Source organism: Plectropomus leopardus, chromosome 3, assembly GCF_008729295.1.
Source record: "Plectropomus leopardus isolate mb chromosome 3, YSFRI_Pleo_2.0, whole genome shotgun sequence".
Classification (NCBI taxonomy): Eukaryota; Metazoa; Chordata; class Actinopteri; order Perciformes; family Serranidae; genus Plectropomus; species Plectropomus leopardus.
In genome coordinates, this window is record NC_056465.1 from 667,163 (window position 1) to 684,586 (window position 17,424).

The 17,424-nt window shown below is 42.6% G+C and overlaps 1 protein-coding gene across 1 annotated transcript in view; it reads right to left on the bottom strand.

Annotated features, from left to right (window-relative positions):
* The window catches only part of LOC121962420 (cadherin-2-like), a 190,061-nt gene that overhangs the window by 160,867 nt on the left and 11,770 nt on the right, over positions 1 to 17,424 (bottom strand). Inside the window, exon 2 of the mRNA XM_042512679.1 lies at positions 8,945 to 9,083. Coding sequence (XP_042368613.1) covers positions 8,945 to 9,083 — 139 coding nt within the window. The remainder of the gene's footprint in view (positions 1 to 8,944; positions 9,084 to 17,424) is intronic.

Here is a 17,424-nt window from a genome sequence, read left to right on the forward strand (position 1 = left end):
CCCTGTTTCACCCCCTCTACCTTGGGGAAAGAAATCTGTCTCAATATTACTATTGTTTTCACAGCACATTTATTATTTGTATACATTGTTTTAATTGTATCATAGATTCCCCCCCTACACCTTTTTCAATTAATTTCAGGAACAGACCATTATGCAAAATTGAGTCAAATGCTTTTTTGAAATTGACAAAACAAGAGATTTTCTATTGTTTTGGTGGACATGTTTATTAACAAGGGTGTGAAGGGTATAGATATGGTCTGTAGTTCTATGTTGTGGTGTAAATCTAATCTGACTCTTGCTAGGACATTATGTTCTCTGAGGAAGTCGGCTGCAGAATAACTTCCCCAGGTTGCTGCTCACACATATGCCTCGGTAATTGTTTGGGTCAAATTTGTTTCCATTTTTAAAGATCGGCGTTATAATTCCTTTGCTCCAGATGTCAGGGAAATGTCTAATACTCAAAACAAGGTTGAATAGTTTTAATATTGCAGTTTTGAGCTTGTGGTTGCTAAATTTCAGCATTTCATTTAAGATACCATCAGGACCACTGGCCTTCTTTGGCTATAGTGCATGGATTTTAGACAGTAGCTCCTCTTCAGTAATTTGATAGTCTAAACTGTTCTGGTTGTCTTTAATTACTGATTCTAAAATGTGTAATTTGTTGAGGAGATTGTCCTCATGTCCCATTCTCTCTCTCTGTTCATCAGACTGCAAATGAGACAAGAATAAGCTGCCAGCCACTTTCCACCTCAGTCCTCGCAGCTATGGACTGCTGTGCTGGGAGAGAGTGGGCAGGAGCTCAGGAGATGGACCTTCAGCCAGCAGCTATAGCCGCTTGAATTCAGCCAGTGCACACCCCTCAGCACTGGGGGTCACAGTTTGCTGGTAACCAGCTTCATAAGCGGGTCTAAGCTGTGTAACAGCTGTGTAACTCCCCACAGTCTCTCTTTTTAAGTCCATCTTCGTTTCTGGGTTGCTTTGCAGGGTAAGCAGTTGTTGGCAATGCTGGAAAAACTTCTTTCTCTGCAATGTTTCTCTGATGAATGAAGCTTTCACCATCTGAAGGAATGTGCACTCTTATCTGCATTTGTAGAACAGCCTTTGGGAACATCTCTTCTCTGATATGACCTGTGATTGGCCAAAGTCTCCTGTCAAGGGCTGTGGCTCAGAGGTAGAGTAGGTTGTCCACAATTCTGAAGGTCGTTGGTTCGATCCCCAGCTCCTCCAAGCAAACATGTTGAAGTATACTTGGGCAGTATCCTCAAGACACTGGACCCCAAATTGGTCCTGATTGCGTCAGATTCGTTACCGAGTAGCAGGTGGCACCATGTACTGTAGCCTCGGACCAGTGTGTGAATGTGTGTGTGAATAGGTGAATATTACATGTAGTGGAAAAAGCGCTTTGATTGGTCAAACGACTTAAGTTGCCAGCAGTAAAGTTGCCTGCAGAATACTTCCAGTATTCCAGGTATTTAGATATCCTGATTTTAAATACTGTCAAAAATAAAGAGCTTCATCCTCCTATTATCTTCTTACTGAAGAGGCTGTAATGAGGAAGTTTTGCATGCAGTGCGCATCTGGTGCTACCAGAGGTCAATATGGTGCAACAGGCAGCTGAGCTGACTGCAAACGGTGAAGAGAACCTTACAGGATGTAAACAGACAGCCTGTGTTGTGCTCGCAACCAAGCTCCAAGGAAGAGTGCCAGGCATTGAGACAAATTTTACATGGTGGTCAAAAGTGGAATCATACCATTCAGGTCCATCATGTGATACCATGGGGTCCATGAAGACTTTTTCCCACTGACTCCATTAGGAAAAAGACGTCTGTAAATCAGTAGATACTTTTTTTAAGTGTCAAAAGCTCCATGAAATGACTAATTTCACTATCAAGATTTAATTCACTTGTTAACATCTGGAAAGTCAAAAAGAGAGATTAAATTATTTGATTGTCCTTCAAGCTAGCGGAGAACTAAACTGGAAGTCAGTCAATTCGCCAGCAAAAGTTACCTGCCATATGTCATACCATATACCTCCGTGAGCTCCCACTCTATAGACAAATTGGGCTGTGAAGGAAGACAGTGATATATGAGGCCCAAATGAAGTAGGGCAATCCCCTGCATGATGAGAGAGCAGAAAGAAAGTGGGGAAGACGGGAAGGGAAAACAGAAAGAGAGGGGGATTTCGAGGGACAATGTGAACAGATGAATGTGCTCAGTGTGTGTTGCCTCGTGGGAAGGGGGTTTCCACGATTGTGTGTGACTGGCTGACCAGCAGCTCGCTGGATGAGGCTGTACTGCTCAACAACACTCACTGCCTTAATAGGAAGGGAAAATGGGAAGGTCAAAACACTCCACAGGAAGTACAGGATAGCCACTGACTTCATCCTGACTCACATGCACACGGAGAGAAACTGTACAATGCAGATACAGCATTAACAAGCACTGGAGCTCAAATGTACACACACACAGAAATAGGAGTACTGTATGTGGAGACAAAAAGAACACACTGCAACAATGAAGACATGGAGACACACATGCAAAGACAAACACACACATGCACACACACACACACATACCCAAAATGTGAAACAAGAGGAACCACACAACCCCTTTCATCATGGCTTCAGAAGCACACAAAGAGTATCACATGTCTCTGTCCACAGGCAGAGAGGCCTTGTAAACACAGAAACACAACAGCTGACACACTTTCCAGCAACCGGTCAATAATTTCTGTTCACAAGACAACATTAGCTTTTATATTAATATGATATAACTCAATACAACCAGAAGAAACTCACTTTAACAATAGGCTGGGGGTCATGTGAAATACTACTTAAAGAAGAATAAACAGAACAATGTATGTGGAATGATAAACGAATGCTTTTTAATATTATATATTTTATATAATATAGCTCTATCTTGTTGTGTAACATAAATTTCCACGATGGCTAATAATACCATTCAGATCTTAATTATCGTGTTAACTTTGAGTGATTGCCGTGCTTTAAAATCATGTTAAAAACAACAAACGCAAGTAGAGGTTCTGTTTGGCAAGTAAATCTCTGGAGGTTTTGCGCCACACTGGCAGGTACGTGTTTTGCCAAAATAGTAATGTATTAAACTCTGCAGAGGGTCTCTGCTGCGTTTTGATGTCATTTAAGGGTGCACTGCTCTGCTGCTCTCTGCTCCTGTGCTGTGATGTGTCTTATGCATACACACACAAACACACACACACACACACACAAACTGACCTGCGCAGTGAAACCTGACTGTCTCGAGCACTGCTAGTTCTAATGCTCTGTTTTCCTACCTGCAGTGAACACAAAGTGCAGTTACCTCCAATGGCCACACGTTGCCATAGTAATAATTTAATTTAAATCAGGAGATGCCACAGACAAGTCAGTCAGTATCAAAAAGACATGAGGTTCCAAACCCAACTGCTGTATGTTATTGGTAATCACGCAGAATGGATGATGCAGGTACATTATAACGGATCTTGACAGCCTGATAAGCTGATTTGTTTCCAGTTTAACTGTTTGTCTGAGATAGATAAAGGAGGAATGTTTTGGATAAACTCTGAAGAGAGCATTAAAAACAATGGACTCTATCATATGACCTTCAACGCTACTTCCTGTTTTCTCTTACTGTCTGTTTCCCTCAGTGTGACTGAGTCTCTGCTGCTCAGCTCCACCTCTAACCTCCTTTCCTCGACAGCCCATCCCCCAGACACTCTATCCGTCTATATGTCTGTTTAGAGTTATGCATCTGCCCTCCATCCTCTCATTAATGAATCAGTCTTAGCTTCTCCAATTAAATAATTAACAGCACCCAGAGCCATCCGATTGTAACCCTGCAAAGAAACCCTGCACTGCTCCTCCAGTTCTCCTCATACTGCTCAAGCTCCCTTCCATTCTGCTACAAAGGGCAACATTATCCAAACATTATCCAGTTTTACTGACTTTTGTCATTCTGGAGAGAAAGAAAAACAATATTATTTCATGTATTTATTTATTTTTTTGTTTCACCCCTGTATAACCAGGATAGGTCCTTCTGAGATCAAAAATATCAAAAACAAATAATAATAATAAAGCAAATAATTCTGAAAGCCAAGGGCGTAACTTTGAGTTGAACATTGGGGGGGTTGAGTGACACAGGCTGCATGAGCCGCTCAGGCAGAGAGACAGATCACTAGTGAAAATATAGCATAAATCACATTTACAACTAGGTTTAGGTTTAGGTTTATTTGTCCAAAGAACACACAGAGTAACAAACTATCAAAGGTTTTAACCATAAACCTCAAAGCAATAAGACAACTTAACGATACAACACACCTTACAATCCAACAGGATTGTATAATGGACTTAACCTTGCTTACATTACAGCAAAATGTCATTTTTTGAACTTGCTAACTAAATTTTATATTCTTTGCATTCTTTGCTTTACTGATGATTATCAATACACTAGTGTGTTTTATCTCATTGTCTCTGTGAATTAGCCCATTCTGTGTGGGCACTGCCCTACTTTACGTAAAAGCACCAAAAGTTTGTTTACGCCTCTGCCTAACCCTATTTACTGACACAAACAACCCAGCATTGTTTTGTCTTTTTTTGTTTACATTTTTTTTACTGTGTGCGTGCCTGTGTGTGTGTGTGTGTGTGTGTGTGTGTGTGTGTGTGTGTGTGTGTGTACGTGTGTGTTTAGCCTATAATGTGTGGATGTTTGTGTGTGTTTGTGTGCGGAGAAACACTGGGCTGGTTTCGGTTCGCTCCGGCGGGTTTTAAGCAGAATCATGGCCACTTTGGACTCTGATCTTTCTTCCTGTGACCCTCTTTTCAGCATGTAGTATAGGCTACACTCACACACACACGTACACACACACCCTGACATCCAATTGGGTCCGCACCCCGCACTCCGAACCCAGACGAATTATGAAGAACACGCCACCGTCGGCTCGCCTCAAACACACTAGATCGTGAGATTTCCAGACCACTATATGAGTGTTGCCAACTTTCTGATAAAATCAGACGACTGTCCAAACTCTCTGGAGACTTTTTCATTTAAACTTTTTTGTCAAAGCGACTGACGAAGTTGAGCGAGCCGCCGTAAACACCGCCCGGTACGAGCAGCATCTGCCCCGCAGCAGCAGCAGCAGGCTGTGTTAAATAACAGCTCAGAGACACAGCACAGCAGAGAGGAGGACTAACTTTCATTCATTCAACATTTGACCACGAGTCAAATGTTGAATGAATGAAAGTGGTGGCGCTGAAGCTCTAGCAATATCGTACCTCCTGTTGGGAAGACATTTTCATTCTTTAGCCCAGCCAACAATTTAAAAGTCACTTTTTTTTTTTTTTACTGCCATTGAGAAAATCTACCACATTGTCGTGTTTATAATACCTAACATTCATTTTAAATAATTATGATATGATATTTGGGGGGTTGTGGTGGCTGGTTTAAATTATTGGGTGGGTTGCAACCCACCCATCCCCCCCATAAATTGCACCTATGCTGAAAGCTATGCTGTGACAACTGAATGCCTGGCATCACTTTCAGCCAATGGTTAAACATTGTTGCTGATATATTTCGCTACATACACATAACCACAAACACAATGCTGAATAGACAAACACACTGAAAGACTCTCTCCTCTTGTTTCCCTAGCTGCTTTCAGAATAAAGCCACAAAAATACAGAAAAGCTGATTTCATTTCAGCAGTGGAGAGTCACTTTCTGGCCTTTAATTCTCCCAACAGCAAAAGCCTGCGTTGCATCCATACAGTTTCACAGGTTCAAAGTGGGAGCTGCCCTGTACTGAACAGTCACAGGCTTCTTGTGTTAAACTACTGAGCATCACAGCTGTGGACATTTTTACAGCAGGCCTTCAAACTGACAACATTCAATGCAAACTGCCTGACACAACCCTCATGCCATTTGCTTTCTCTTTTTCTTTCTGTTTCTAAAACTCATAACACAATGCCCACAGGTCCCACTCACAGTACGTTTACATGATGTTAGAAAAGGTCAAATTGTTGTATTAGTCAGACTAAAACTGGACATTTGAAATACATGTAAACATGTTAGTCTGACTGAAATCATACTGAATCAGATTCCTCGAAGTTGGGCTAGCACGCACCCAGATGATGCCATTGGAAGTCCAGCTATTCCGTAATGTAGACACCTCAGTTGGACTTTAACTGGACTGGAATAGGTGATCTGTGCGTGCTTCCAGTCACAGCCTCCCTCAGTGTTTATGGACAGGGACATTTCGTCACTTATGGCTCTTCCCACCTCATAAGTGATGAACAGTCCCTGCAAAATGGGTCAGCTGTTAAAAACAACATGTACACACTGAAGAGGGACTTGTGTTTTTAATTTTGGCTTAGGTGAGGCACATACCCACCTTTGAAAAATAATGTACAATCCTATAACACTGGCACTGAGGCTTAGTGATGTCCTGCTGTTAGACACCTAAAAAATCAATATCAGTTTAAGGGTACACTTCATTTGAATATTGTCTTCTCTTTACCTTCCACAACAGCTGATGGAGGCAGCGGCAGAGCAGCAGCTCCACCATTCAGTGGCATAAAATGACTGTTTTTCTTAATGGAGTCGGATGTTTTTGATATAAAGGTTTCAAATCCCTGTCGGTAAGGGCCGTTTTACAGCAAGGTAAATCGTGAAAATATTCTAAATATAGCATATACTTAAACTGATATTGATGGGGTGGCTTAAAACTTATAAGTGACAGCAGAGTTTCTCAGCGCTGTTTGATAATATGTATGTGATGCAGTGTTTTTTTTCCCCCAAGTTATTGTAAATAAATAGTTGTGATGCGGGCTATATCATAGATTGTATAAATAATGTAGGTTTATTGCAACTAGCTGAAAGAGGGCATACCTCCACCTGCCGTAAGACATACTCTTGTCAATGAATGGATTCTCCACTGTGGCTTGTTAATTGGGAAAAGGACAGTAGTCCAGTTAAATAGCCTAATTCAGCTGTAATTGTAGCTCCACTAAACTGTGCATGGAAATGTACTGACTAATATTAAAAGGCAAAAAAATGCTCTCCACAGTGACATGCTCATTTACAGATATCAGAGGTGTGAGCAATTCCTGTATAGAGAGAATAAGCAAAGGCAGTACAGACATGTGTGAGAAGGTATTGATTATCAACACACGTCTCTACCTACAGACACATGGAGACATAAACATACCAGTGGCAAACAAGTTTTCATCTGACTTTTGATTGAGAGAACATGAGAACATGTTAGGCTGAAACATGTTTAACAACAGCAAAAGTACATCAAAATATCTATTTACAAACGAGTGATATTCAACTTATAAGCCAAATCTGGCCTCCTTTTTTTGTACTTTTAATGTAAATACAGTGTCAGAGTGCACAAAAAGCATCACAACAGAGCTTTTTTTACTAACAACAAAAAAAGAATCCAGAGGAGGAACCCAGATGTCTTCACATTTCAAAAACACCCCTGCATACACCATACCTATTTGGGGCTGTTGTAATTGGCCCTCAGTCCTCCTATCATTTTGCAAAAGTGGCCCCCGGGCAAAGCAAGTTAAGTATTCTTTCTCTCACTTTAGTAGTGTAATCCAAGTCTCTTTTTTAAAAAAAATTTTTGGAGCTTTTTGCCTTCATTGGATAGGACAGTACAGTGTGAAAAGGGGAGAGAGAGGGGATGATATGCAGCAAAGGGCCAAGGCTGCTGCCGCAAGGACGCAGCCTTTGTACATGCCCCCCCCCCCCCCCGGGGGGGGGGGGGGGGGGGCATGTACAATGGCTACTGTGCACAACGGCTACTGTGCATCCCAAATCCAAGTCTTATTTATCCTATTGTATACTCAAAACCTTCCTATTTAAAAATGAACAAAAAGTGAAACTTGTCTCTGCTCTCTTCAAAGCCACACTCCACCGTATAGTTTTTCAGTGAATCTGCATGATGGGAAGTACTGATAATAGGACAGGATAAATGAGAATTGGATTATACTGCACAAGTTGTGTAAAACTGATCTTTTGCTTTAATATTGTTGTTGTTAAGCATGATCCCCAGTCAATCATGAAATCAATATTTGCTGTTTTCCATGGAGGCATGCAAGGAAACACAGCATGACTCACTGATTTAAAAATGGTCATTTTGTGGCTGAGGTATTCCTTTTAGACCGTGAGGCTACATACAGGGAGAATTCAAAAGGAAAAAAGACCACAGGGTCATTCTCCAGAACAAATGCAAACCTGCATTGGCATCAATGAGAAGGAGCCTGTCACACAACCATTCACACACTCTGCTCTCTCATACAAATATACACTCTACATTGATTCGCGAGGTCCAGTCAATGATGCTGACCACTGCAACCACTCTGACACAAACACACACACACACACACACACACACACACACACACACACACACACACACACACACAAGGCTGGAAATGAGTCTGGAAAAGGTTCAGCTACAGGCTTTTAAAGGTGGAGGCCTCCACTGCAATGATGCCAACTCATGCTTTCATTTGCTTACACATTTACACCGGTCTTCACTGTGATATCTACTCTATGCCCTCTAAAACAAGAAGGCAGAAACATTCAGAGGAAGCTCAACATAAGATCGGTGAATCACAGACATGTTTCACTGAGAAATTTCAAGGATAGCTTCAACAAACTAGACCATATTCATCCTATCAGAGAGAGTAGATCAGTCTAACCCTACTCCACACTCAGTCTTCTTAAAGCTCCATCATGGGTCAAATATCAGCAGGACTCTTAAACAACCCCCACCTAACAGCAGGGGATTATTACTGGAGCTGACCGTGCTCCAAGCCTGTGTGTGTGTGTGTGTGTGTGTGTGTGTGTGTGTGTGTGTGTGTGTGTGTGTGTGTGTGTGTGTGTGTGTGTGTGTGTGTGTGTGTGTGTGTTTGGGTACTGACCGTTGAAGACAGCCTGTCCCTTTGCCAGCTCTTGGTCCATTTCGATGATGTATTCCTCCTGGGTAAAGCCCCTCTTGCATGGCAACGAGTTCTGCTTGCTTGACAACAAGGGCTCATGTTCTCTGCCCAGAACACCAACCTGGAAAGGGAAAGAATAGTAAGTTGAAATGTAAGAAAACGAATATTCACATATGTGCACGCATCTTAGATTACATCTTGTTGCAACTTGTTTTAGTGACTTTTTCAAGATTTTTCTTCAAACTGAAGTTACTCTATCTTCTGTAGGCATTGCGAATATTTCATCAGCATCCATGGCCTAATTCAAAAGTTCACTTGAAAGCTGGAAAGATATAAAGCCAATAATAACTATCTTGAATTCTCAATTTTCATAAATCTGAGGTATCTGATTGAAGCTACATTCTGATTGGATGAATATGATCATGGTTAACTGAACAGGGGGAGAAGAAAATTAGCCAGACCAGTTTTTTTTGTTTTCCACTTTTTTTTTAATGTGCTTTGTTTTCCAAACTAGCCACAGTAGAGCAGAAGAAAGAGCATCAAAGGGAAAATAAAATCCAGCTCTGCTCCAGTCCAAACCAGGAGATTGTTCCCCATCACCATGAGTACAACTGGGTCACTTCATTTAGATGATAATTAGTGTCTAGACTTTTGTCTCTCCTTGAGCCAGTCCCCGACATGCCCCCCCCCAACACACACACACACACACACACACTAACCTCACTCCTCCGCTCCACAGAGCAGCATCAAGGCATCTGTTGCAGTTTGTTATGTGCGTGTTGGTGTGTGTGGGGGGGGGGTGTTCATCTGTGATTAAAATAATGAAGCCAAGAGGGGAACTGTGAATTGCTTCCACTTAACCTCAAAACTTTAAACCCTCATGTCCTACTGACATATTTGGAAGGGGTGGGAGAGGGGGGAAATGAGCACGGCTGGCTTTTATCGCTTACCCTGTTAGCAAACAGGAAGAAGGAAGAAAAACACAAAGTAAGACTGGTCAGATTCTGTGTTTCTGCAGAATGCTATACAGGCTTCAGAGGTGACATTTAGAGGACAGGCAAAAGTAGGGTTGCAACCCGTCCCGTATAATACAGAATTGTCCCATATTTTAACGTTAAATTTGCTGTCCCAAATTGTCCCGTATTTCTGTACACAACCTACTCTAACTCATAAACTGTCTTTTCACATGCTTGGAAAGTCATGAGGATGATAAGACCAAAAGAGTTTCACGCAACTTAGTGGAGAAATATTAAATCAGAAGAGACTGACACTGAATGACAGGCTTGTCACCTAGCCGCATAGTTGCCAGTTACAGAGACTAAGACGCCCGTTTTTTTAAAATGTCAGCAAACTGACCACACCCGGGTCAGTCCTGTCGGAAGAAAAGAGTACAAGGTAAACTAATCTGACTGAACAGTAGCACCAGGAGCGCTGACAGCTCAAGTTATACAAAGGTCCAGTTAACAACCGGGCACAAAACCGGGAAGATAGACAGCCCCACGTACACCTGATTCTGTTTTACACAGACTCAGTTTGTGGAGCACTGGCACACATGCACAAGCCTTGTTTCCACGCCCACAGTGAGCCATAAATTAATGTAGAAACGCCCATAAAACAGTTTGCATGCTTGCCTACCTTACTGCTCATCAGACCCATGGATGAGACCGCAAAGAGGTAGGCAGGTAGGTTCAGTTTTACAGACAGGAGAGGTTCTCCAACAGAACTGCTATCATTGCGCACGACCATTATGCACAGAGATGGCTATTGCACCCATTCCATTAATGCATCACATGTACCTGAAAACCATCTTCAAGGTGATACCACAACCATCATTATAGAATTTCAGACAGATTGTTGAAGATAATAACAATAAAACACAATATTTTAAACTTTTCACAGGAATATTTATTGTAACCTTAGCATGTCCTCAAATCGAGCACCAGTACACTGTTTTGACAGTGTGAAATATTACACAGCCTGACAGATTCTCAGACACTTAACAGAACATTAACAGATGTTAAACAGAAACTCAAATCAATTGAACTCCATTCACATCATCTTTAATGATCGAGGACAGTATAAAAGTAAAATTCCACCCATTTATGAAGCTGTGCAAGCTCTTGCATTGCTGACAACGTGGTGCGGCAAATGTTTTAAAACAAAATGCCTTGTATCAGCAACTGATGGGATTCTGTCCAAAGAAAGGTTGTCAGGGGGCTTTTATTTTGAAAGGCAAGCAGGAAAGTTGGAGGAAAACATACATCTTTGTATTTCGTCACCTCTGTGACAGAGAGAGACTTTTAAACTGCAATAAAAGATGGTTTAGAGTCAGTATAATCATCAAAACACCATTTTCACGGTTTGTTTCTGCTGACAAATGTGGAGCAGCATGCATCAAAAATGAGCAAGCCACCACAGAAGCTCCCTCACCAGTTTCTGTAACTATCCCCCACCTTCCAGAACTTTGCATCACATAGAATCGAATGTTTTAACTGACTACTGGTATTAACAACTAAATCTGCACTCTGAGCTAAATGGGTGGATTCCTTCTTGGGATAATTGATACAAAAACAACTCCTTATGTAGATCTCTTCTTAAGCTCTCAGTCATTCTGCAGTGTTTTCTACACCTTATCTGTTTGATTATTTGTCTTATCTCTTCTAATATACACACATTAACATAACTTAATAACAACAACTAATGTTTACCCCAATTCTAAAGATTCATGTGAGACAAGTGGCACTTGACAATTTGCTAAAAGGAAAAAAAAACCAAAATTGCCATTTCGTTTTCATCAACCACCAACCAGCTGTGGGGGAAATGGTCGACAAACAAGGTGTCACAATCAGAAGAGTGGGTAGTAAAAATTAAACCTTAATCAACTTCCAATATCAATCCTTGTCCAATCAAAGGCTCTAAAGGCTCTGGGAAACTGGGGATTGTTATCTCTACAAAGCTTCAACAATGTCTGCCCATTGCCCATTCATTTCAGTAAATAGTACCATAGAGATATTAACCATATCACCACACCTGATATTCATACATCCCACAGCCATTCCTTCAGGTATACATATAAAACATATGATCAAATCCTTTACAAAAAAGCAACATAAACAAATGCATGAAAGACTTTCAGGGAATAAAGGCAAGCCCTTAAGAGTTCTGACCCTGCTGTTTTGGAGGTAAGGCACCTGCAATGAAATTATTTTAGGACCTGACCTTTGACCCTTTGGCACAGCACTGTCTTTTCCATTGATCATAATAAGAATCAGAAAATCTTTATTTTCTGTGATGACAGAAAATTGTCTCGGGCTTTGCTCATACAACAAACAACACTATAAAAGAGACTAAAAGACACACAATTCCTAAAACCAAGTGAGATAAAAATACTGTGCAAATAACATCTTAATGTGCAAAGCGATAAAGTGCATAGGTTAGAGTTAATTTTGAATTATTGTTTGTTTAAAATGTTTATGGCAGTGGGGATAAAAGAGTTGCAGTAAATGAATGTAAACTTTATAGCTGCGACCTGATGGTGAAAGCTGGAGGGACTTGTGCAGGGGAATGGGATCATGTGTGATGAGGTTGGCTTTCCTTTCAACTGCTTGTGTATGGAGTACTGATAGTGGAGTCTGGGTTTGACTGGTTATTTTGCTTGCTTGATTAATGATCCGTGAGAGCTTTGATTTGTTCTTAACAGAGGTGTAGTTTAACCAGGATGTGATGTTGAGGGTAAGTACTGATTCAATGAGTGACTTGTAAACAGCTGTTAGAATCTCCCTCCTGACATCAAAGCTTCTGAGATTCCTCAGCAGGAACAGGCGTTGTTGTAGACCGAGTCACTGTGTTTGTGAGAAGGACAGCAGGTTGTTGATCTCTGTGTCCAGGTATCTGAAGGCCTCTTCCTGCTCCACTGCCTGTCCCTGCAGCTTCAGGGGCTCAAAAAGTGCGTGGGTGAAATCAAGTGCTTGCCTCCATGCACAACACAGCTCCTTGTCATGGAGATGTGGAGCTCCAAGGAGCTCTCTTCAGTCCATGAAAAGAGGCTGTTGACCTGCTAGTGGTATGCAGACAGAGAGCTCTCATCCTTAATGTGAGCCACCAAGGCTATGTCATCTGGATACTTAAAAAGAGAAATGTCATTATTATTGCAGGTTATATTGTTTGTGTAAATGGAAAATCATTTTCATCTCCCTAGTGTTGGACTTCTTTGGCACAGGTATAAGTGTAAATTTATTCCACATCTGAGGAACACAGCTGGAGTCACGGAGCCACTGGAACAGCTGAGTGATGACATCACCCAGCTGTGCAGAACATTATCTCAGCACCTTGCCATTGACCCTGTCTGGACCAGAGGCTTTGTTGCTGTTGATGTGGCCTAGAATGGATGTCACCTTGCTTTTATCCACCGTGATTGGATGCCTGGGGGTGCTGGTTAGGGTCCAGTCATTTTGGTGAGATGGTTTATTCAACCTGCTGTAATATACATTCAGCTGCTCTGCAAAGGAGGCAGGATCAGAGCATTGGATCTGGGCTGTTTTCTGGGCTCTGCCCATCATGGTGTTAAGTCCCTGCCATGCCTCCCTTGCATTGCCAGTGGTGAATTTTTCCTTCACTTTGTTTCTATAGTAAAGTTTGGCCAGCCTGGTAATCCTTCTCAACCTACTATTTAATTCTTTGACTGTGTGTATCTCCCTGTAGGAATGCTGTTTTTTTATTGTTCAGACATTGCTTCATGTCCTTTAGCATTACCTGTTTTGATGGTATCACAGTGTCCACACAGAAAGTCAAATAGCAGGAGATAGGGTCTGTCAACAGGTTCCCCCTCATAGCTTTGGAAAAATATTTCCCAATCTGTGATTTCCATGCAGTCCCTTAATGTCTCAATAGTGCCATTATTCCAGACTTAAATGTTTTTTGTTTGTATATTGTCCGTTTTCAATTTTTGCCTGTATTTTGGAAGCAGCAGAATGGAGATATGATCAGAGCGGCCGAGTGGTGGGGGGGCTTTGACACATAGGCACCCGGTATGTTGCCAAAACAGATCTAACATTTTCTCAAGTCTAGTGGGTGATGAGACATACTGTTCCAGGTTTGGGAGTAGTGTGGTGACGTCACATATGTTTAAGTCCCCCAGCAAGAACACAGGCTGGTCACTGCTCTGACTGAAAGATTTGTTGTAACAGTCAGCGATGCATTGCGTGAACTCCCGTGGCAGGTAGAAGTGTTTAAATGACACAGTCTGTGTAGTTGGTAGTCCACTTTTTATTTACAGCCATGCAAAGCTCACCCCCAGTCGATTTCCGTGTTGCGAGAGTGTCTCTGTCAAAGCGTATGATATTAAATCCCTCTTAAATCAACATTGGTGATTTCCTCGGACAGCGATGTCTCAGCGAAACACAAGAGACTCATGTGACGGTAGTCCGAGTCGAGTTTGACAAGTGCAGTTCATTTTGTTGTGCAATGATCAGACATTAGACAGAGTTATTGCAGGTAGTGGCAGCCTGCTACCCCTTCTCCTCATTCTGTTACACATTCCTCGTCAGGATCCTCTTTTCTTACGAATACGCCTGGTGTTTTAAGCCCCAAGCATACACAGAGGAAAGATGATGTCACTTAGGTGCCGGAAACACACCGCATATCCAGCAGCATCTCCCATGAGTAGGTGAGCTTTCCTCCATGTTGTGCAGTGGGATCCGCCAATGTAGACCACTTCACACATACAAGCTATAAATCCTGCTTCTTTGAATAATTAGATTCAGTAACTATGATTGACCTCTACAGCAGTGATAGTGTTTGGGTTAAATCAAATAATACATACTTTGTTAGTAAGATTTCTTAGATTTTACTAAATAATTTACATCTCCAATTCCACAAAAGTTGGGACACTGTGAATAACGTGAATAAAAACAGAATACAATAATTTGCTAATCTATTTTGACTTATATTTAGTTGAATACAGTCCTAAGGCAAAATATTTGTTTGTTTGTTTTTTTTGTGAACATACACTCGTTCTGAATTTGATGCCTGCAACACATTGCAAAAAAATTGGGACAGGTGCAACAAAACACTTGGAAAGTTTGAGAATGCTTAAAATATACCTTTTGTGGAACATGTCACTGGGTATAGAACTGAATTTAAAAAGGGCAGCTTTGTTCACAAGCAAAGATGGTGATTTTGTGAAAAACTGTATGGGCAAATGGTCCAAGGATTTAAAAAAAAAGATTCAGAGAAATCACAGAAATCTTTGCACATCAGGGGCAAGGATGAAAACTAACATTGAATGCCTACCACCTTTGACTCCTCAGGCTGCACTCAGAACCAACATGAATATTGTATAATGGATAGTACTTTATTGGCTTAGGAACACTTTGGAAAACCATTGTCAGTAAACACAGTTCATCACTGCATCTACAAGTGAAGCTTATAGCAGAGTTTCAGGAGCAGGACCACACCTCTACCGCACCTCAACCGCGCCTCTTCCGGCTTAAATACCCTCCTAACCCGATCTCCCCCTTTCGTTCTCGTTATTCTGCACGAGCGCGTACCAACACGCCACGTAGCGTTTCGCTCTCAGTCGGCTGCGGTTTGCTCACTCGCCCCTATTATGGATTCTGTCTCTCTGTCCCCATCGGATGATAACCTTCGGTCGAAGCCGTGACGATGGCCCTCGCCGTCTCCATCTGGCCGTGCAGGCGTCCTCAGGGTCCGACGCCGACAACTTCTCTGCCACATCCGTGCCGGAGACAACCGTACCGCTTAACTCTCGCTGGGGCATCTGGCACCGGGGTGCTGCTGCCCCCAGTTCTACGTCCAGTGTCTTCGACAGTTCGCTCTCCTTGGGGCATCTGGCGCCGAGATGTCGGGGGCCCCCAGACGTACAACATCGGCTACTGCAACGGTTCACTCTCCTTGGGGCTTTTGGCACCGGGCTGCCAGTGCCCTCTTCTGCATACTGCATCCTCTCATTTCGTTCATCTCTAAACTCCTAACCGGTAGTCATGGCCAGCTCATGGTCATCCCCAGATCACCTCACTACTCAGAGGCCTCTCACGCTAAGAACCAGCCCAAAATCCTCGTAGACTCCCATTAACCACGGATCTGCTGTCACGCTGTATCCACACCATCCGCTCCAGATATAGCATACCTCACGTCAACCAAACTCAAGAGGCAATGTTCATTCTCGCCTTCTTCCGTTTCCTCAGATGCTCAGAATTCACTGCTTCGACTCTTCGATACGATCCACGTCGGCACGCCTGCCTCTCGGACCTTTTTTTTTCTCTAACGACACCATAGTTATTTTTAAAAAGAACCAAAACCAACTAATCTAGCCAACCCACTCCCGTCTTCTACTTCTACTACATTCAATCAGTTCTAAACGCCTTCCTTATTCTCTCCACTTATTTACATTTCCGGACATCACAAAGCAAATCCCAAGATGACCCTCTGTTTGCATCTGAATCCGGCCAAGTGGTTACCGGCTTCTGGTTCCACCAACACTTCCGTCAGGTCCCGTCATTGTCAGGCATCTCTCCCATGAATTACTCCAGACATTCTTTCAGAATCGGAGCTGCCACCTCGGCTTCCCGCAGCGGTATACCGGAACACTTTATTCAGATCATGGGCAGATGGTCCTCCCAAGCTTATCACCGTTACGTCCGTTCCGACCTGAGAGATCTCAATCGGCTTTTTCCTCTCTCATATAATGCAAGCTTTTGGGGATCTGTCGTGCCCGGGAGCCACGGGATTCCCACCGAAGCTTCCCCACACCGCACTCAACCATCCATTCCAATAATCCAACATCAATGTTTATACCAAATCTATATTCACGTCAATAAATTGTTAAAATTAATTCCGATTGATGTGTGGTCCTTGCTAGTGAAGTGAAGCTTATAGCAGAGTTTCAGGAGCAGGACCACACCTCTACCGCACCTCAACCGCGCCTCTTCCGGCTTAAATACCCTCCTAACCCGATCTCCCCCTTTCGTTCTCGTTATTCTGCACCCCTCCCTCCCTCCCTCAATCTCTTTCCTTTTCCTCCTTCTGTCCGTAGGGTCCTAGGGGATCTGTCGTGCCCGGGAGCCACGGCGGATTCCCACCGAAGCTTCCCCACACCGCACTCAACCATCCATTCCAATAATCCAACATCAATGTTTATACCAAATCTACATTCACGTCAATAAATTGTTAAAATTAATTCCGATTGATGTGTGGTCCTTGCTAGTGAAATGCAAATTCACGTTTGGAGCTCACTGCATGCATGAGCAGCACTTGACAGCAACCTCACTAAACTGCTGCGTCTTCATGCATGTGGCACTCACACTGACAGTATTGTTGCTGCAACGCTTCTGCAGGCTACCAGCTACTACAAGTACTGCATTTCCACAATTAAAAGCACATGTTCCACTCATTTATGAAGCCATGCAAACCCCTGCATTGTCAACAACACTGGGGGGATGAGG